The sequence below is a fragment of the Larus michahellis genome, chromosome 2, assembly GCF_964199755.1.
Source record: "Larus michahellis chromosome 2, bLarMic1.1, whole genome shotgun sequence".
Lineage (NCBI taxonomy): Eukaryota > Metazoa > Chordata > Aves > Charadriiformes > Laridae > Larus > Larus michahellis.
In genome coordinates this window covers 145957244-145980478 of record NC_133897.1, presented here as the reverse complement: position 1 = coordinate 145980478, position 23235 = coordinate 145957244, and the positions used below count along the sequence as shown (strand labels likewise).

General features: G+C 36.1%; 1 protein-coding gene across 5 annotated transcripts in view; it reads right to left on the bottom strand.

Moving 5' to 3' along the window:
- Positions 1-23235, bottom strand: part of VPS13B (vacuolar protein sorting 13 homolog B) — a 479916-nt gene that overhangs the window by 115803 nt on the left and 340878 nt on the right. For all 5 annotated transcript variants that reach the window (XM_074577514.1, XM_074577516.1, XM_074577511.1 and 2 more), the window contains one exon: positions 3903-4605. In XM_074577514.1, coding sequence (XP_074433615.1) covers positions 3903-4605 — 703 coding nt within the window. The remainder of the gene's footprint in view (positions 1-3902; positions 4606-23235) is intronic.

Genomic DNA, 23235 nt, shown 5'->3' with positions numbered 1-23235 from the left:
TGCCTATTTCCTCCTATTCTATTCTGAAGTTCTTATTTCTTTCATGTTTCAGAAAGCACGCAAAAAAATAACACAGCTAGTGACAGAGTTTGGTGTTTCGGCCACCATGTAATACTCTCACAAAAGAAGTGATAGCTTAATGTGCAAGATCCTGAATTTTAAGCTCTATTAACTGGAAAACTTTCAAAAGTAAGAACAAATGAAATATACGTGGCTCCATAACAGTATTAAAAACATAATTTCTACACATGCTCAAAGCAGTAAACCATCATAAGGTAGTGAGCTTAATTTTGTCTTTAAAATTCACGCTGGTGCAGTTTTACAGGATAATTTCCCTATTTTATTCAAAGCTTCATAAAACAGACTCTCAACAAACTACCTGTTAGAAGCTGTTCTAAATTCTAGAGTATTCTTTGTTAATTCACAGCTGAACATTTCTTAGAAATACGCTAATGGGACATGAGGGATGGAAAACATAACTAGGTCTAAACCACTACCAGCTTTTCTTTACCCTGAAGTATTTACTGGAAGTAATGTCCATCAAAAAATAAGACCTTCCTAATTTTACGATAGAATTTTGTATTTGCATCTGCCTTGCAAGATTTGAGAGTTGTTTCAGAACTGTAGATTTTTTCTTTTAGAAAAGCCATAAGAAACAACACAGTATTTCATAAGATCTGATCTACTGCTACTGAACTAACAGAAGTCAGGTTTTCATAATTACACAAAATTGATCCAAAACAATTTTTCCATGTGCTTTAAAACATTCCAAAATATTATTATGCGCATATTTGGGGTGTGTGTGTGTGTGTATACATACATATATATATACACACACACATGCAGAATGATGATTTGAAATGGCAGAGTTTTTATTAGCATGTTTTGGATCTAATCTACGTATTTCATATATAGCTTAACTATGTAAACTTAACCATATTAGTATAAGTAATGAGAAACCACCCCCTTAGGAGTATCAATAAAACTTTATAACAAACATTTGCTCAGACAAGTCTCAATTTTCTAGGTTGTGATGAAATTTGCTATGTTATAGGCCCAACCTTCTGAGCTGCTACTGTGCTCTTGCCTAATTCCATCGTGCAATGTAATGCACACGTTTTCATCAGGCCTGCTTGCCTAGTCCCACTTTTTATTTTTTTTTCTAAGGGGGAATATGCTCCATCAGTTCTTATAATCTAGTTAAAATATATATATTTTATGTTTATGTTGTGTCCTTTTCCCCATCCTACCTTAAACAATGATGAGATAGTTGCATACATATAGACTTAAGAAGAGCAGTCTTCTAGAGAGTCTAACTGTAAATATGCTTTAGCAATATCCACTGTAAATAAAACATCATTTATGCCCTCTTCTTATCCTTCAGTCCTTGACATACAGAGAAATACGGGAATATAATGCATACCTGCTGTACAGAGGGAGAGAAGCTAACTTATTTCTTTCAAATAAACTTTATATTGTTCTTAATTTGGATGACACACCTCTTTCAGATAAAACTGTCAGCAAATAGTCACGATGTCAAAAAAAAATTGGCATGATGGATGAAACTCACTGCAGAAACGCATAAAATGCCATGCAAAGCTCCTGATGCTGTATTATATGGTATGCAATATGTAGAGAGTGTGTGTATATATACACACACGTAACACAACACGTATTTCATGGCGATTTTCCCTCAAATACGCGTGCTAGAAATGAAAAATAAAAATTTTCAAAACTAACATGTTACTACAGTGGTATGAAAACATTAATCCTGAACAACGCAATTACAAGCACAGCAGGTCTTCCTAAAAAAGAGGCAATAAAAACTTTATGCTATCTATTTTGATGTGTGAGTTAGTGCGTGACTTGAAGTGTGGATTAGTTTTATTAACTTATTTATACATTTAGGATGGTGTTTTTAGGCACTAGAACTTTGGCGCCCACCTCTCAAACTCTTTTGAAAAGAGCCCTAGTGCTTCAGTAGCAAGCACAGGATTCTGTTTGATACATGAGTAAGGTACTTACTACTGCCCATAAAGGCAGCAGGATGAGACCAGAACTTCTGCCTTCACATAATGCCTGACTCCTGCCTCCGCACTCTTTTTATCTTTGCCTGACACGGAGACAAAAAGCCAAAGAAAGCAGTAAGATCCATGTAGGGATAGTCTCTGGTCCTCCAAGATGACCTCTACGGGTCTCACTGAATAACTGCTGGCAACCGACATACAGCTCTCGGGCTGTGTGTTCCTCCTATCTTTATTATTAAAACTTCTTGCTATGCTTCTGCGCTCTCTGATCCATCTTCAATTTGTAGGAAGACCTTATTACAGCTTGTGTTTTCTAGAATTGCTCCCATAGATATGAAGATGGTGAAAGTTTTCAGAAGTTAATTGTAGGAGCAGAATGGAGAGAACTTTGCCAAGTTTATTGGTAATGTGGTGGCAGCTTGTACAAGGACATACTTGAATGCCTCAGATATGAGAAATGAAGAAGTCCTATCGCATCTTTCCAAAACGCTAAGTTAATGAAGTGGTGATCTTTAACTTACAACTACTCCAACTTTTCTTCAAGCTTTGCTTTGTTAATTGATTTGTTAATTCTTTTCATATTAATTGCTACAATAACCACCTGTTACATAGTATTTAACAAATGCACATGTGAATCTGGAGTAAATAAAATTCAGGACACGGTTGTGTTTCTTTCAAGATAGGACAGCAATGGCAGAGAAAGATGAAAATAGAAAAATAATAAAAGAAAACATGGCAGAGAACAAATCTTCCCCCTGTTTTAAGTATCTTCTTTCCAGCTGTCTAATCTTCCTCACTGTTTAATCCCTCATAAAAATTCCACTATAATTCAGATTTCTGAAAAAAGTTAAGGTCTACTAAAAATAGAATTTTTAGTCTTTTGCATGAGCACATTATTTTAATACCAATTTTCAAAAGATACCATGTCATTCAGCACAGATGCAGTATAGATGCAGAAAAAATGTATACTGCTTGTCGCAACTAGTGTGATGTATGAACGATGGCAACAAAAAACTAGCAGTGTTTATTCACCTACAGCTCTCTTTCTACAAACAATTCAAAACCTCACTCTTCTGGCTGCATGTTCAGTAGATCTCTGCATCCTCATTTACATTTTTTGGGGTAATAGTCTGTAAAGATGTATCTCATTAAATTCTTACACCCAGTACTGGCTGTCAGACAAATGAATTACAATCACTTGATTTCTCTATTCAGTAGTACAGGTACGACAAAAAAAGACATTTTCAGATTATTTTCTTCTGAACAGTTATTCTAATATTTCTTATTATAAGCTTTGCATATAGGAAAAAAAAAAGAAAAGCCATTCATTAAGAGAAGGAAATACTTGCAAAACCCTGTTACTCAGCTGAACGAAAACTTTAAATACATGACATCATTAGATGTCATTTGGAAGATCACTACAATTTTCTTACAGTTTATGATCAAAACACCAGGTGCTTCTACAATGTTTACCTTAAAATTTTATCAGTAGGCTAACATAGAAAAATATTGTGATATTCGGTCATAAAAAATGCTTTTTATGAAATCAGCTTGGCTTATAACTCTTACTTCCTTAGAAAACATTGAGAAGTTAAGAGTAATGCCACAATTTGTATTGCAATCTGGTAATGAGAAAGTAATATCAAGGAACAGGAAGAACTGTTTGCTAAAAGGTTAGATCTTAATTAATTTCAAACATTTTACACACTTAACTTGATTCAGCTGTGGAGTATAATCCTAAAAATATGTATATTTACCGTTTGATTTTCAAAGACGTCCTAGAAGTCTCTCAGCTGTTTTCCACCACTCCAGTAACTTTGAGAAGTGCAATTATTTTGGCAGTTATAACCTGGAGAGAATGTTAAATGCCCTTACCTGTACACTTGTAGTCTGAGGCTACTCCTTTAAGACCAGCATCGAAAACTGATATTTCTACTTTTTGCTTCCTGTGGTGGCAGCTCAGGAGCACAGAGGGCTGCGATACAATGAGGTAGAGAAATGGCTGTAGCTCTATGTCCCCAGTTCCCCTGCGACCAGGCTGACGAACAATAGTTACACCCAGGGCTTGTCGAGCAGACGATCTTGTGGAAGCATGCAGACTTTCCAGTGACAAAAGACCCGTTTTTCTCCCAGTAGACAGGGGAACATTACTGTTCAGAAGATCATCTGCTGTGACGGATGAGATGCATGGCTGACTGGGCTTCTTGGTATCATGGCTGCCACCAGAGCCCACTTCTGGAAGGTTCAAGGAGCTTTTGCTTATTTTCTCACCATCTTTCTGATCTTGTACTGATTTTGATTTAGGTAAGGCACTGCATGAGTAAGTCATCAAGGAGATTCGACTTGCTGTAACAAAAATGTCAAAGGGAATGAAATTGAGATTCTTCACGATGGAAGACTGGCGGGAAGGACGGGCAATGCGGTGCTGGCTGGTACCACTGTGCTGCTCGATCTGAACGATTCTGATCTTAACGCTGTCGCTGCCAATCCCACTGTCCTGTGCCCCACTATAACGGGATGAAGTCTCAACTGTTCCTCCATCAGACACATCCACTTTTTTCCGCTCTTGTTTGGAAATCTGCAAAGGAAAATATTATATTAACTTATGATATCCATACCCCAACTGTTTCCATTTCAGTGGCAGCAAATAATCACTACATAAACATGATGTCAAAAAAGAGAATTATAAAAAATTATCTGCCAAGTTAACTTTAACACAGTAATCACTCATGAAAACACAGCAGGTGTCTGTTACAATGAAATGATGACTCACAACAGATGACGTGCCAAAAGAACATGTGAAGGAAAAAAGAGTAATGATTTCTAGGCTTAAATGACTTTTTTTTTTTTATAAATTTAAACTTTTTAAACTCTAAAGAATCTACAAGAAATTTATAGCTTAATATAAAACCATATCTCTGAAATAAGCAATGTAAATAAAAAGCCTAGTTAGAAGTGTTTTCCAGTTTTGAGCACTGATGCTCAAAAAGTCCTCTTTGTCACTAAAATATTTTACCATGATCAGATGAAATAGAATGTAATATTAATCTACAAAATCACAAAAAGACTAAACAGAAATCGCAAGCTGAAATGTATAAATACTATGCTGTAGAAAAAAATATTTTTCTTAAGTGTCATGGAAATGACAGCTGCCTTACATAAAACACCAAAGTTGGAGGAAACATCAGCACTATCTGCCTCTCAGCTTACCAAGGCTCACCAAGGCTACATATGGTCTTGGCTGTGACATTCACAGGTTTTCACATGAGAAATCATTGCATATAGAAATATTTCAAAAAGAAAACATACACCACCAATAAACAGTAAAAAGTACTTTCCTTCTATCATGGGAACTGCAAGAGTGAAACAAAAAGTTGCAAGGCTGTGTCCAGGGACTACATAGTACCAGGTCAAGAGACAGATATCCAAGTCAAGGAGAGACTTCAGGAAGAAAACACTTCCAATACTGCTCGTGAAACAAGTAGAAATCTTACAAAGAGCTTGAGGACAAGATTGGGGGCATATGCTAAAATATTTGGAAAAAAACCCTGCAGAAATTCAATAACAATAATAATAATGATGTATGGCCAACTCCTCTGATTCATACGGAATTGAGAGTCATGCATTCAGCCTGTACAACTTCCACAGCATAACTAACACTTCCATCTGTGCTGCCCAGTCAAAGTGTTTATTTCTGCTCTGCTCCATACAAGAACTAACATAAATGCCCAAGTCAATCAGATTTGTGACCAATCCAGCCCAGTATGCTGTTTCTGACAGCACTAGGAGGAGACTCTGTCAAGAGAGACGATGGACCCTGGCCACTTCCTGCAGTCTTCCTCTCCTACTCCCCAGGCATCCGTAGCTGTTGCATTTAGGATGCCAGTGGTACACACTTGTGTAGTCGGTTTAGTAACCATTCATGGACTTCTTGCCTATGAATTTGTCCACTTGCTTTTTGAAGATGCTGACAGTGTCTGGCTACCACATCCTTCTGGGGTGGCAAGTTCCAATTTATTTCTTTTCTCTGGTGTTAACCAATCTCCTACTCATTGCATTTCACCATCTTCTGTAGTGCAAGATTTGAACAGCTTTATCACTGCTGCTGTGACTTTGTAAACCTTGATCATAGTGCCCCTCGGCCTTCTCCTCTCCAGACAGGGAAATCGCAGCCTTTTTGGTCTCTCCTCACAAAACAGCTGCTCCAGCACCTTTAATCATTTTAGCTTCCCTCCTCTATTTCCGGAACTCCACTATGCACTTCTTGAGTACTCTACACAGTATTCAAGAATCGGGATCACTATGGTTTTATATAGCAGTAAAACAATGCCTTCTGTCTTGTTCTCAATCTCCATCCTGATGATGTCCAATATTTTGTTGGGGTTCTTTTGGCTGCCACTGCACATTGACTCAATGATTTCATTTCTTTGTTCTAGAACCTACTTCAATAGTTTCTTTTCATCTTCTCCACCATAGTGAATCATTCAAAAGGGAGATACAAACTAAGGCAAGCCATATCTTAACTTCCTTTTGAAAAATATAATCATGAATAACAAGTACTTAAAAAATTTATCATCAACTTAACTACAGGAACGAAGGACAGTGAATTACTGAATTTCTTCAAGCTTTTGTCTTTATGCAGCAATATGAATAGATTCTACATACACTGCAGAAATTGGGTTGTGGGGGAGCTAAAGCAGTTTTTTTAAAGTGTTCCTTTATATTGTGCTTTATGAAACAAAGGGAGCAAGCCCCTCTCCTTTTCTTTAAAGGAACGAACATACTAGAAAAAAAAGTATTACAGAGGAAATCCTAAAACGGAACCATTAACTAGCTGAGATTTTCTTTGAAAAGGCTTTTGCCAGCTCTGGTTACAATCTTTTCAGATTCACTCATGTACATATTTTTCAAATAACCAATAAAATTCCTTGCGGCTGATTTCTATGGCAGACTCGTATCACTGACTTGTAAATGTGATACCACTTTTAATGCAGCCTCTGTAAAAATAACTAGAGACCATTTTAATGAATTACTACATTGTGAGCCAAGAAATCCTGACTCCTCCTGATATCCTAGCAAAGTTAGGCTATTTGCACCTCAGCCTTTCTGTCTGGTAAATTACAAAGTGCTTCACCCATATACTGTACTGATGGCACCTTCGGAAATGGTAGAAATGGTTTTACTGCTCATGTATTGAGGGCAAGCAGAAGATAGAAGGGATGGAGCTGCGAAACAATCTTGCCATATCACTTCATGAAAACACTGCCTGAAACAAAAGTGGAGGGCATATGCCGCGTATCCCAGCAATTTTTAATTGCTCCATAGCCATCAGCTAAGTCTGATGAAAAATCTTTTTAGAAAGCATGGTTCTGTAGTGAACGACGCTCTTTCGGGTACCTACATGGTATTCTCTTGTTCTCCGCTATGCAGCAGAAATTTCTACAGCTACCTGACATTTAGGTTATGCTTGACTTGGCTAGAGGGATTTAAAATACAATGTCATCCACTAAATTACAATCTTCCCGGGAGAAAAGCATTGCATGCGTATGACTGAGGGAAGGGAGAAAGCATAGTACTTCTGGTTTCCAAACAGATCCTGTCTTCTCACACAATAGATTCTCACACAAAAATTGATTTGACTTGAGGCCTACTTCTTTTCTCCTCCTCTTTTTATAATTAAGTATTTATTAACTGTGCTGGTCTATGTAAAGCACCTCAAGGAAGGGAAGAAAGTAGCTCTGCTTCCATCTCTATTCAGACTATAGTTTCTCTGTGAAGACTACTGCAAGGGTGCTAATTGGTCCCAACTGCTGAGTTTCCTGTTTTGCGGACATTCGACTACAGAAACTTTACCGGGACCCCAAATCAATTCACGCAGGTCACTGAATAGCAGTCAGATGGTAACTTCTGCTCAGTACTAAGCAGCACGGAATATGAACCAGTGCCCAAAAGGTGAAAGACACCGTATCCTATTACGGTTTTCTATGCCACCCGGTTCCACAATGAAACTTTGACTTACATATGCTCTTACCACATATATTATAAAGGCTGGAACAAGTGAGTAATGATTTGCAAGACAGCTTTATATAACAACTGGGTACAAAATAAAGGTGCAGAAGTACCCCTGGAACTTCTTGCATCAATTTCAGCTCACTAAGCATCAAGCCTTCCAACCAAGTTCCACAGTTAACCTGAAAATACACCTAGTAATAAACTTGGGAATCATTTAGGTACTCCTCTAATGGGATAAGGATATGAGAGGGAATGACTCTCAGTATAACAACTCTTAAAAGATTCTTTGCTTTATTATGGAATAAATGGGCCAATACTTTAAAGATGTCAAGAACAGCGTATCAGCTTGCTGTTAGCAAATGTAATGGTAACATTTATCATTGGGCCGTATTATATCAATTCTCTTACTCTTTACATAACCCATTTAAAATGAACAATAAAAGTTTTCTTTAATTAGCTACTGGTGTGCATTAACATGATCATGATTAAACCATAAAAACCAACTGTACATTACTCTGGTCCCCTATCCCATGTGTTTTACATTATTTTAGTTGAAAATGTACTTTGAGTCCCTTTTAAAAGTTCGACCTTCTGCTTTCAGAGAATTAAATGCATATTACTGTAGTGGAGAAGATAATGTTTCAGACCTCCAGGCATATATTAAACACACTGGCAGCACATTAGACAAAATGCTTTACTTATTAGATACTTCCTATTCTAAACAGTGTCATCAAAGGCTAAAAACAAAATCCATATAAAAGCTGCACAATGCTTCCACACAGAACCTGTGCCAAAATCCCTGTACTTTCCAACTAATGAGGAAAGGATGTGTACTCTTAACATATGAATGTAAGATTTTCCAAGCATTCACTTTAGGAAACAGGACTATTGATTCCACATGGCTTATGTTAAATGAAACTGTATTGGTAAAATAACCTTTAAGATACTTGGCATGATAACTATAATTAAACAGTATTCAAAGGAATAAAACAAAAGGGAATTTGGTTCCACAATGGCTAATTAAAATAAAATGAAAAAACACAGCATGTCATCTATCAAGATAAATTGTTATTGTTTAAGAACTATTTAAGTACTGTTAAAATATACTTTTAGATAAAATCTGAAAGGACTGGAAAAATATTTGTGGCTTAAAAATGGATAGTTTGGCGAAGAAAAAAGTATAGGACGCTGAAATTTTATGCTGAGATAATAGCTTTAAAGCTTTGAGCATAACCAGATGGTACTTAAATCAGAGGAATTCTACAGTTTCACTGTCAGAATGAGTTGCAATATGGAAAGGTTTTCAATAGCTAGAAAAAACATGTCAAGATGATAGTTTACTTCTTAGATCACTTCAGTGCATTTTCTCGTCCTTTCACAGTTATATATCCTATCAATACTAGACACCATAGAAAAGGTGTTGAAAGCTACACTAGTAGCTAGGGAACTGTGGCTAATTCTTCCTTTTCATGTGTTGAGATAGGTAACTTTACTAGCTTAACCCCTTGAGTTCAACAGGGCATATGACACATATATCTATTTAGTGAAAGGGCATGGAAATAGCACGTCCGGCAGAACACACACAGAGAAGTACATCATAAAATCAAGGGTAAATAAATATATTTGCTTTTCAAAATTGGCAAGCAATCCCATCTGAGCTCACTGCAATCTTAACCAGGTAACTCTTATTTATTTTCCATTCCTGATAAAAGTACCAAGATGTTAGAGACATGTCTTCAAAGTTTTCACTCTATAAAGAGAGGCAATAAAACCATCAAGGTAAACACACAACCTAATGCTTTAGACCACTAGTTAACACATTTTCCAAATCAGAGATAGGTGCTTAACAACAATTAGCAGCGTTTTTTCATTACATTTTCACTGTCTTAATCTATCAAGAGTTTTCAACAATAACAAATGTAAGCGTGTGCAAATTTTGCTATAAACATTTCTACCAGTTTTATTTTCTTTTACTGGTTAATTCTTTAATTAATAGAATAACTGTAAACAACAATCTTTGGAAGCGCAACTGCTCTAGATCAAAAGCATCTACATCTGCATAATTTTTCCAGCTTCTCATATTAATTATGGTTATATAATGACACTATTGAAGGAAAATTTCCAGCCTTCTGCATAGCCATTCCTTAACACTGATCAAACCCCTTCAGCCAATCATGAGATCACTCTTCACATTACATAAATTACGGAAAGAGTCACAAGTGTGAAACCACAGAATCAAAGTGCCAATCACATCTGCTCTCTCACTGTGGCGTGTGACCTAGTTTTATTTCTTTTGCTAAAAAGTAGTAATATTTTCATGGAAATAAATATCTTGCCTAGCACACAAACTGAGCTACAGAAAAGGCATAAGTTCCAGTTTGGGTTTGTTTTTGGGGTTTTTTCGTTGTTGTTGTTGTTTTTTTTTTCTCCTGTTATGCTTGAACTGGAAGTATGAAGAACGCACTGCAGAGTTTCTGTCTGGCTTTGTTCTAAGTACTTCATCTACTCCATCAAAGAGTCTCCAACAGTTTAGAAATGTATTTGACAAATCATTGTTATCTAAAGAACCATTTTTTGGTTAACCAAAGTTTGCTACATTGTTCTACTGAACACTTCAACTAAACAAATTTTATTTTGTTTTGCATGAGAGTTATACTATCAACTTCAATCCTGACCATTATAAAATTATTTTGTAAATTGACATAGTAATCTCACTGGAAAGTATGACGAAAGACACACAAACAAGCATATTAGACTGCTAAATTATGTCTTCCATTCTAAAAAATTTTCTACTTTAAGTTTTAATTAAAACTTCAGTCCTACAATTTAATCTAGACAGATATGCTTCTACGTGTATCAATCAGATGGTATAACATGAATTCTACACTTTCCTCCAAAAAGGGAACTACTAAATCAAGCCAAAATGAGGCAACAAAATATCAGAAATGTTTGAAACAGTTTATTTCATATAAAAGTCAAATGTATTTTTTTCTACTAAGGAATTTTCTTTTTAACCAGAACTTGCTGCAAAAGAAATTATGCTAGTTTGAAGTGTAATAGTGTATAAGAGCTCCCAGGCCTACAGAAATATTCCTGACAGGAATTCAATTGTACTTTTCACAATACTGCAGGAATTACGTGAAAGATGTGATGGCAAGGAGCAATACAAATCCAGCTTTTTTGTTCAATGTATTTCCAGCTCTTAAAAAGTAGAATAAGAGGCTACATTCTGTTAAACACTGATCCAAATATTCATAAATCAAAGCTGTGCTAAATGCTCCAATTGTAAAATGGGCATATGCAAATGCTAAATCCTTTCTAATGCCAACATAATCGGTTTTTTAATCTTAATACATACAGTTTATTTATTTTGCTACCCTATGAAAGGCCAGTAAGAAACTTTTGTGTTCTTTTTTTTTCTTTCTAAAGAAACGCTTTCAATTTAAAAAGACAAGGCTGAAATCTGACGGAGTACTTTGTGCAACAGTAATTTTTCATTCATATTTTTGCTAAAAGTATTAGCTTTCTTGTGATATTTTTCAAATTTGATTTCAGAATTTGAAGTCCACATCTTTGCTTTTATATGAAAAAATCTGAATTAAAATAAATATACATATTTACTTTAGACAAGGTGAGGGTTTTTTCAATTTTGCACATTTTTTTTTTTTGTTAAAGCCACGACACAGCATTTTTCCATGGGAGTCTGCTTGTATATTTCACTTGGACACTTTAAAAGAAGTAGCTGAAAATGCAGCTTGATTTTGCATGACATTTAACATTTCAGTGTTAACGTTTCAGTAGAAGACTGCAGTTTTACCAGTATATCCTGGTTTGAGGTAAAACAGAACCAACTTCCTGTTCAGTAATTTGACTTCTTAGCTAGGCCTCTTCTAACTCTGAGATTAACAGCATGTTGTGTCTAAAGCGGTTCGTTCAGAGTGGTAAGACAGTTTCTGCCAAGGAATGGTACGCAGCGAGGCTCTTGCTTATACTTATTGCTACAACAACCAAGGTCAGCTAATTTCATTATTTGCCCCATTGGAGGGTCAGAAGCGGAAAAGCATAGAGGGGTCCCACCTGTGGGGAGAAGCGGACAGGACAGGTGACCAAAAATTGACCAACAGGGGTATTCCATCCCATCTGCCCCATGCTCAGTATAAAAGCTGAGGGATCAAAGGGTCAACTCTCCTCCTTCAATGGCTGATGTCTGAGGAGGACCCTGTCTGTTATCTGCCTTTGATCCCGATCCGTGTGTTCCTGACTCTGACTCTGGAACCTGTTTCCCACTCGTTGCCGAGTCCAGCCTGGGACTTCCCCAGTGCCTGATGGTGACGTCATCCTGGGAGCTTAATACAGTTTTGTATATACTGTATCTATTTCATTATTTTCTTTTTTATCTTATTATTAATATTTCATTAGTTTAGTTTCTTACAAACTCGTAAATCTCTATCTCTCCTCCTCCTCTCCGTGTACGAGAGGTTGGGGGGGAGCATCTGTCGCCGGCCATTGGCTGATTTGGCCAAAACCATGACACAGTATCAGTTTTAGGTCACATTTACACACAGATATACTGAACTAAATGGTGGTTTAGAGTTGAACTGATCTTATCGAAAGCAACTTTGTCTCATCAAGCTAGCTGAACCTTTCGGGAGGCTGAATTAACTCTCATTCACTGGTGTCCCTCAGTACATTGAGGAAAAAGAAAAACGAAAACACAACAAAAACATTCAAGGACTTACAATTGTAAGTCATTAAGGCTGTGATTTCACAACAGAAAGCTTGCTCTCAGTCACTAGAGAGAGACCAACTCTCTCTAATTCATCCCCCAGTATGGCTGTATAACCACATGTGCCGTTGGAATTGGCATGTCACAGCCTGCAGTGGCAATATTTTAAGCAGTGTTGCCACTGTCCAGGACCGGGAAATCACAGAGCTACTGGGTGGCACCTATCACAATATTGGGCTTTGGTGCAAAAAATCCCTGGGTCCCACACATTGATGTTTTCTTGACCAGGTGTTCAATCTTTCTCGTGTGATGAGTATGTTTAAATTAAGAATTCACTGAACAATTCTTAGATTCAAGAGTTTAAATAATGTAATAATATTAAATATGGAAATACCAGATGATTCACTGTTACGACATGAGAAATTTAACAACGTTATTTACTCCCATTGGCGTAAATTGGAATATTCTCCCATTGACTAATATTCAGTGTTCTGTAAAATAAATTAAATGATGGAGAAGCAAATGCCAAATACCCTGGCAGTGATTCAAAGCACGATTCAACAGAGCCTCAGAATGCATTTTCTAGGATAGGATGAACGAATGTATGAACAATGAAAAGAGTAATTATTGTAGTACTGTAAAGTAACTTGGTACTTGACTTTCATGATACAGAATTATTTGTATTCAGCCTCTTGACTGAATTAAGTGTAAAGTTAAATGAACTATCCCCAAAATCAAATGCTATGATCTTTTCCTTAATATATATTAGAGCCTTTATCTGTTTTGAGCATTAAAATAACTAAATCCACAGCAGATTAGAAGATGTCATGTACAAATGTTGCCCAACTAAATAAGCTTCGCTCTACATTATTTCCAGTAACGTAAGTCCGACTGAGTCAGACTATATGCCACAAACAGAAAAATCCACGGTACAGGAGTCTCCAGTGAGAAATGTCCAACTGCTGGCACACTATTGCTCACTGAAACGTGTGCTGGGATGTCAAGTGCCTCACGTTTTAAAGCTTCCAGATGTCTGGAAAATTATCTTTCCTGACTTACTGCTTTTTTCTTTTTTTTTCATTTTTCTTTAAGTTACATCTCACCTGTATCAAGCCAAATAAACATGTATCTAGCCTAGTGTTTAACTAAATCATGTTTCCATTTGTCCAGAGTATCTTACAAAAAGACTACATGAGGAAATAAAGCACATTGCGAGTGGCATGTGAACTGAAGACTAGGAAATTAAGAATTCCAGAATACGTTTTTTTGGTAACAAGGCCATCACAAAATATCCCCATTTTTAGCAAGTTGTTTGTCACAGCCTTGGTGTGCAATTCCACGTCAGACAGTTTGTGTCTCCTCATTTGTGCCTTGTGTGATTGTGTAAAACAGACAGTTCACAGTCTTGAAGCATCCAAAAAGTAATCCCAGAAAAAAACCAAACCAAACCAAAACAACCAAAAACCCCAAAACAAAAAATACCCCAAAACTTGAGAAAAAATGTACTTGTTTTTTTGGCCTGTTCTGTTTCCTGCACTGGCTCATTGTAGTACTACAAAGCAGAGAAGGAAAAGGGCAGACTGTGGCAGGCCAGCTTGGATTAGCTTAATGAGCCTCAAAATTGCCTCCTAAATTGTGCCCTCTGAACTTGTTTAAAAATGATTAAAATAAAGAAAAGAATTGTGGTATTGGAGCAGGAACAAAAGGTCAGAAACAGGACCTTTGTAAGCCCACGTCAGGAGCAGATGACACATGGAGCCGCATCTTCAGGCTCTTCTGACTGATCAAGCCTGGCAGTCTTCCAACCGCCTTAGTCTCTCAGTGCCAGGAGGCTGCTTCAAAGCACCCAGCACTCAAACCATGCTGAGATTTGACTTTATACCTTACTGGAAAAATCAATGGAGAATTATTATGAAACACATCCTGCAGCAGTCTGCCATTTTCAAAGCTTCTAACTGCAGCATTAAGATTTCACTGGAGCCATCTAACTGTGGGCTGATAACGACATTAGAGACAATTAGAAGGCCTAGATACAAAGACAAATTTTCTCTTAATGAAAAACACTTTTGGCCTTTACGTGCTTCTATATGGCATTATTACAGTGTATTATCTTAAAGATGCAAAAAGATTGCAGATATTACTGAATATTATTTACATATACTGTTTTTGCATAAAAATAACGTTTTTATCAATTTTGGGCAATGCAGTTCCTTTTGGTTCACTAACAACTGCTGGTTTTTTTCTGTGTTTTTTTTTTCCTATTTATTGAATGTTATTAAAATACTTTCTTAAATATTATTCTAAGTATAATTTATTAAATTATGCAACTGCTGCAGTGGCCATGCGGCAAATATACACTTGTAAATGGAAATGCACACGGCATAAGAACAGTATGTCTGTGGTCCATACTTTCAAAATATTTGTGAGGTGCTGCCTTAAAGGTAGTGTTCAAAATAGTTTCTAATTCAGCTATATATGCTGTGCAAGGTATTCCTTTCTGCACACCCATTTAAAAATGTTGGTTCTCATTCCTAGTACTGAAAAAATAACCTTAATAACCTTTGAAAAGCAAGCTCAGGATGGTCCACCTTCTAGAATCTCCAGACAGCCCAAACAAGAGATGGACAGAACTGCCTTATCTATTTCACATGTGGTAAAACATAGTATTTACAAATGTCATCTGAAATGAGCATCCTTTAGTGTACTGCTGTAGAATATTATATCAAAAACAATCTTTGAGGAGGTATCTTAGCATTTTCTATTTGTCTCTAAAGCCTTCTTAAGATACCAAACCTCCAGCACGTGCAGTGGTATGACACAGCTATGAACTACTTTTAACCACGTCTTTGATCTACAGCAAAATAGAAGTTAGGGAGAAGAATAAAATTAATGAATGGGACAAAAAAACCCCTCCACATAAGGGACTAAAATTCTGCTTGAATTATTACATAAATACTAACAAGTTTTAACTGTTTAGAGTGATGATCATTATTATGTACGTATATGTACAATCATACATACAAGTATATAGTACAAAAAAATCTATTGGTTTGTTTTTTTAATTAGTTTCCAATTTTATCGTACCTACTTGGAAGATTCCCAGTCTGTCAGAATGCAGCATATAAGAATCTGGGAAACTTGCTCCTGAATTTGGGGTCAGCTGCTGAGAGATACATGAGACCTTATCCAAACAGCCAGGATGCACAACTTAGTGCCAACTTTCTGACTTTTATTATTTTGGTAGCTGGGACATACTGATCCTAGGCATAAATCCATTTGCTATGGCGGGCTTCATCATGGACAAATCTGGACAAAGACCCAATGAGGCACCCAACCCAGACCAGTCTACTGAGAAATTGCTTGGTACAAACACCAAGGATCCAATAGACACAATGGGTAAAACCCCCAGATATTCAATATGTAATTAACATTTATCTGGGGAAAATGCCTTACTGCCAGATAGAATGAATTTTATGAAAAATGGGGAGATTTTCAAGAGCATGTAGATCCATTAAGAGTTTGGCAGACAACTTATTCGTGATTCTGAATCTCTCCTACTCTCTTCTGTCCCTGTTTTGGAAGGCAATGAATCATCAAAAGTGCCTGATTTATATCAACAAAATTTTAGAGACTAGATCGCATGTTTTAGAGGGAAAGTAAAAAAACCCATACAAATTACTGCAAGAATACAGGTGTATTAATGCAAACACACAGACCCAATTATTCCTGTACCTACGTGAAGAAAAAAAAGTCCGACTTCCTAAAATACTGTCTTAACTCACTGTTCTTCAAATATAAGTTTCACAAAACCTCTAGGCAGGACCCCTACTCAGTAAAGCTAACAGATTTTCAGTTTTATGTATTCTCTATTTTAACCAACTTTCCAATAATTTGAAATAGTTGTCACTGTTGATTTCTGACTCACTATGACTCCTGTGCTTTGATGAAGAAAGCTAAAATTAGTGGAAATCTTTACTTAGGAGGGGTCAAGAATTAAGTTTGCAGTCTTGATTCATGTAATGAGTCACAGGTAATTTGGAGGGAAGGTACCGTTTCAGTGAAATGAAAAGAGTTGGAAATACTGCCCAGAAACATGTACTGAGGAAAAAAATTGCTAACATGCAAGGTTATTAAGCGAAACCATTAACTAGCATAGCAGAACACCAAAGTTGCACACTACGTACAAACAAGCGAGAGCTTTACAATTTCTTCTCTCTACACAGGTACTGGTGGCCAATTATCTGCAGAAATAAGTCCAGGGTAATTGGAAATGGCTGCAAACCTGAATTTGATTCAGTAAATGTTATTAGTATCATATGCATGACTCATGTCAGTGTCTTATCACAATCATAATCTATGATTTCACCATTGATATAGCAACCAGTAACTCAATCAGAGTGAAGCTAGCTGTAAAAACGTAAAAATGTAAGTATTGTCCTGCTCTTTAATCTGCTCCATACCCACCAGAAACACTCTGCAACGGAAGTCAGGGTGACTACCTCCTCTACTATCTAAATGGGAATTCGAACAGTACTGGATTTTATCATACTTATCAAAGCCACAGAACCTATGCATGTACTTTGTGGGCCTTGTCACCAAAGGGTGACAATGTACTAAAATGCAGTTCACTGTAATCTTACTATATTGGCTTTTATGGTAGATGGCAGAATACATCAAACATATTAGAACTGAATGAAATACAGCTAGGGTCCTTATTATCCTTCCACCTGAACACTGTCCAGGAAGAAACACTATTGCATTCACTGCTCCATTCAACAAAAATCCAGTGCAACATTCAAATGTTCAAGACAACTGGAAAATTATTATTACTGAGACAATTGAAGTTCCCTGCAAGAAGGACATGGAACAAAAATAAATTGTTGGGATTCAGAGAGGCTCGGAAGCCCACATAATCCCAGAAATTAATGTCGCTAATCACAGTGAGAATACTAATATCAGAGAATTATTGTCTACTTTTCGAAACCTGAACTGAAGTGTAAAGTTCAAACTACATTCTTCCATCCAAAATACCTAGTTTAAATTCAGCCACCTCAAAATTTTGATGGTGTGACTGGATGCAACTTGTGCAGCATTGCAGGGGGATCAATGAAACTCTCCAAAGCAACTTAAAATAAGTTAAAAAAAATGCTTAGATTTGAAGATCAAAACTAAATTGTGCATTTCTACAAATTCCAGGTAGACACACAACTCAAAGCATTTGTCATGAGAGGTCGCCACTGTGTGAAACCTCTGTGCATACATGCACATTCACATGCATGTGTATGTCCTTTTGAGTAATCCTCATGTGTTTTGCCTTCATATCTGTAAAATGGACCCTTTCTCTTAAGGCTTCCTATTTTAGTATGAATTTACTTTGGGCCCTCACCTCTTTTTTGCTTTATTGAGAAGTAAGATTTCTGCTTGGAAGTGTCTTAGTAAAATCACAGCCATTTTCTCCATACAAGAATTGCATCTAGGTTTCTACTGGAATGAAAATGTTTGCCCATAGGAAGTATCAAAAGTACTGCACAGCTCTTCAAAAGGATATCTCCCCGCTGTTTTTGGCAACAAAATCAAATGATGAGACGAAGCTTCCTACCAATGGAAACATGGTATGGTGATGACTCAAGATACTGGCAAGGACTTTATTTTGATAGTGTCCTTGAACTAACCAAAGATCATTTTATTTTCAGGAAAACATCCGACAAGTGGCAATGTGGGAATCCAAGTACTGGTAAAACTACCAGGAAAATGATGCAAGTATTATTCAGCTATTCCAGCTAAGGGTTTTTATTGGCGTTCTCAAGAAGTTACACTTTTGGCACTCTCTCTGACACTATCCAGCTACAAGTTTACTCTACGTTTAAAACTGTATGAACATAATAGCCCAATGGTAAAAATTATAAGATGACAATTAATGTCATTTGTATTTCAAAAGATTTAGCCATTTCACAAATTTTAAGTACTGCATTAAAAGCAAGACTCCACAGAAACCAAAATAATGTCCAGACCACCAGACAAACCAAAATAATACATAGCCTATTAGTCCCAAATAATACAAATAGTCTATTTGTCTTCATCTGAACTACTAACACGTCAACATGCCAAAGAAATGAAGACAACTTGGCTCAATGGAAACTGTAAAGCAAGAATCTAATGCAAAAACTTACATCTACTTTTAACAAAGATGGGGAAACATTTCTTTGCCTTCCCAAGTTTTCACTAAATTTTTCTCAATTCAAATGAAACCCCATTTCAGATTCACCAGTCTCAGAAACTCTCTTTATGCAGCAAGACCATTATTTACAGATTTTCAAGATTAGTTTCTCTTTGGCCTGTTACTGTCATTCAGATGTGAATGCTCTATATGAGGTACAATTTCAGCATTGCTAGAATAGTGAATTCTAGCAATGCTGAAATAAGATTCTACTGTATTGCACGCTATTAGACTTCAGCAAACAAAGATTAATTTTAACTTATTGCGCAACATATCAAACATTAGGCAACCACAAGGAAAAAAACTAGGAGGGCAATAATTTTTCTACCTCAAGGAAAACAAAGCATTTGTTAGACATCAAGATACTTGGATTTTAATTTTGTTAGAATCTTTCTTGTTATAAAAGAACTCTTGTGCACTTTAAAGGATTAAATCTAGTAAGTCTGCTTACTACCCAAATGGATAAGATTAATCTGTAGAACAACCTATACTAAGAAAATGAAGTTATACGTGGTGCAAATTTTGTCCATCAATTCTATGCACACGTATGTCTCAAATCTGCTAACTTTTACACACATCTTCATGTTATTTTGTATTTGGGAAAAAACCACACAGACATCAAATTAACTCATAGAGCTTCCTTTCACATGTCAGGGTTTCAGGTCTTTAACGTGAACAGAAATAGGAAATGTATGTCACCTTACAATTAAACATTCACCATCTTACAACGGTGATGCAGAACATAGATTTTCAGATTTAGGTCACACTAATTCAGATGCCATCCCTTTTACTAACATCTAATGAATAAAGAATTATGGTCATAGATTAGAATTGTTTTTAGTTTAAAACATTATAAAAGTTATTAAACTATAATATGACTATAGTTAATCCTGCTTAGCATACAACTGGTTGTAAATAGCCCAAGGATACTATTGCAGCTCAGGGTCATGCAAATTCATGTGAAAGGAAACAGTAAACACCACTTAATTCTGTCCAATAAAATAACCTTGACCTCTTAAACATCTTTGCATCCATTTGATTTTATATATACAGACGGCTATTCTCTTGTAATGTTTAAACTCACCACCGATAAAAAGAAAATTTACTCATACAAGTATTCTTGTCACTCTTAAAACATTATGAAAAGCTCTTGTATATCTGCTAGAACAGGCAAATGAGTTTTTGAGAAAATACCTGTATTTGTTTCCTGCCAAAATCTCTGGCATGAGTTAGTGGATGTATCATTCTATTAGGCAGTCTCAGATGATGCAGCACTACCTGAATTTGAAAACAGACTACAGCTGGCCAGAAAAACTGAAAAAGTAGGAAGGCAGCTGATATGATTAACAGCAGTACACTCTGAAAAATTATGCCTCATTGCTTAAGCAACAGGGTGGTACTAAAGTGAAATTCTGGCCTTCAGAAAATCAATTAAGCAGCATATTTATCCCTAGCTGACCACCCAGTCCATACAAGCCACACAAGTGGCCAAACAGTGTCTACTGCCAGCTATTGAATAAAAGCTTTCCCTCAGTGGCAACACTTCTTTTGGTTTCTCACCATCCATTTCCTGATTTTCACAAACAGATAATTAACACTGAAACTTCTATTCTGCTTTTTAATTTGTCTGAACACACAAGTTATTACATATTATTTGAGGAAGACTGACATACAGAGTAATCATATTAGCTTTAAATACTTCCAAAAGCAGGTTAAAATGCCTGAAAAAGACTGTTTCTCATGAGGGAATGCCAGAAAAAAAGGGTGAGGATCCTTCCTGCAAAGAAAACAGTGAAGTTCAAAATCAAAATTGCTCAGGGCCCACCGACTATAACTTCAGTTAACTCTTTACTGGCTTCAACTATCCTTTCTGCTTTTATTCCTCAGCTTTCCCTTTAAGAAAAAACATATTATTTCAGTTTAAAATGAAGAGAATTACAGAATCCATGTGTTTATAATTACTGTCAAGAATCAAGTTTTCCGCACTACCAAGCAGGTGATGTTCCATATGGGGAAGAAATTGTAACTGGTGCTGTCTCAAGGTAATGTTGCCACAGCATCAAACTCTACTGTATACAAGTGTTAGATGACTCAAAGGAGAAGATTAGTCAAGATCAAAGAACGCGGAACCCTCAGTCATACATCGTGTGACCTAACGCTCAAACTTTCGTCTCCTCATCAGGCGATTAAGCAAATCATCACTACGACACATTCAATGTCCACAGTGTGAGAAAGTCCAAGCGCTTGTGCTCTCGCACTTCTATTTAGGGTGAGTTTGAGCCACTGCATTGTCTTCATTGATTTTGTCCTGTCTACATTTCAACAACCAACTATATTTGCTATTTATGGCATAACCATAATAGTTCTTACACAGTTTCTATTTTTCTAATCCTTTTTTGCAAAATGAACCAATATGATTTCTTGCATGCGTTCTATAATTTAAAGAACAGTTTGAAATTTGGACCTATTTCATGACAATATTTTTATTATCTCTGTAATGAATACTTCAGATTCTCTGGTTGATACCTTAAATGATCTGAAATGGCAAAGTTTTAAATTAACTTTACACACCATTTAGTTATTAATACTTTTGATAAGAAAGCACAATAACATTTAAGTTACTGATAACAAAAATAATATCCACAGGTTATGTTCAAAATATTGCTAGGCAGACTATGTAATTAAGTGATTGGACGGAACACTTATGTCTTTTAGACTATTCCACTAAGGGTAGTATGAGACAAAAGAAATAAAATTCATAGAGCAAAGACAAGAAGGTCTGGTTCAGATAACGAAGTACTGTAGGTGAAGGGAGGGGAAGTGGACTGAACCCTAAATTGCACTTAAAACTCAGGTAAAAATTATTCTATCCTATGAGGCTCCATCTTAAAACGCTTAGAAAAATGCCAAAAGAGAAAACCTGAGAGAGGAAAATCAGCCCTTTGGTTTTTTTTGTTTGTTTCTTTCTTTCTTTCTTATTGTAAGTTTTTTATTTTGTTGTTGTAATTTATTTTTTCCAGAAAATAACAACAGTCCCTATGAGGTATTTTCCCATTAGTTATGCAGCAGTTTCATTACACTTTCTTAAAGTGGGACGTCTTTAAACATGATGGATATGAGGCTTCACAGTATTCTGATGAAGTTCCTGTATTTTTCCTTTCATTAACAATAGAAAATATCTTTTTATGTTGAAGCAATATTTTTTAGAGTGTCCACGCAAGGAAGATTTGGAAGCATGCCTATAATTCACAAAGTTTTTTGCAGATTATTGTTTCAGGTAAATTCCTCCTCAACTATATTTTATGTGAAATCTTGACATGCACGAACTTCTTACCACCTTACTTTAAGTGGTCACAGAAAATGTTAAGAAAAATGTCAGGGAAATTGGTCCTGAATCAATCCCAGTGTTTAAACGGCTATGCGATACAACTTCCCACCTTTTTTCATCATAGTTTGTGTGCTTGGACATCAAAAACTAGCAGGAAAACCCAGTTTCTTCCTAACAAAAAGGAAATACACTTTGAATCTATAATTTCACATTTGATTTTACTATACTGAGAATTCTTTACCTTGTAAGTTTAGATACTAAACTTACTTCATATGGTTATTTATCTGTCTGAACTACATAAGTCTGAATGCTTAATGAACAGACACTTCATTGTAAAATAAAAATTTTTCTTAGCCTTGTATCTCAAAAAGAGACCATATACCCTACTTTTTCACTTTAATTTTATATTTGCAGAATCTGAGCATGAAGATCTCTTCAATGCAGCCATTTTGGTTGCAAGAACATTTGGTTTTTTCCAATAATTCTAGGACAGAAGCTAAAGATCACATATATTTACAGGAAAACAGATTTTCCTTTGTTTCCTAGTTCTTAATTTTCCTTTTTCACATTCTAAGGAAATTAATCACATTTATATGAAATGCCATTCCTCCTTATCAAAACTTAGTGAGCTTTTAGGTTATGAAAGTCATTCTCTTACAAATTCATGTGGGGTTTAAAATGCATACTCTGGATTTAAAGCACACAGAATACGTGAATGGAAGCATACGACATCTCTTAATGCCAATGACACAAATTCGAGCTACTTTGGAGATTTAGTTGTGGTGTGTGCTTAGAACCACAACTCTCTGCAATCCTTCTCATCTGAAAAAACATTTCTCTGGAAATATTCCTTTATTTCCAAAGCCATAAAATAAACACAGAATAACCAAGCCCAATTTTAAGCTAACCCTTGTCAAGCTGCTTG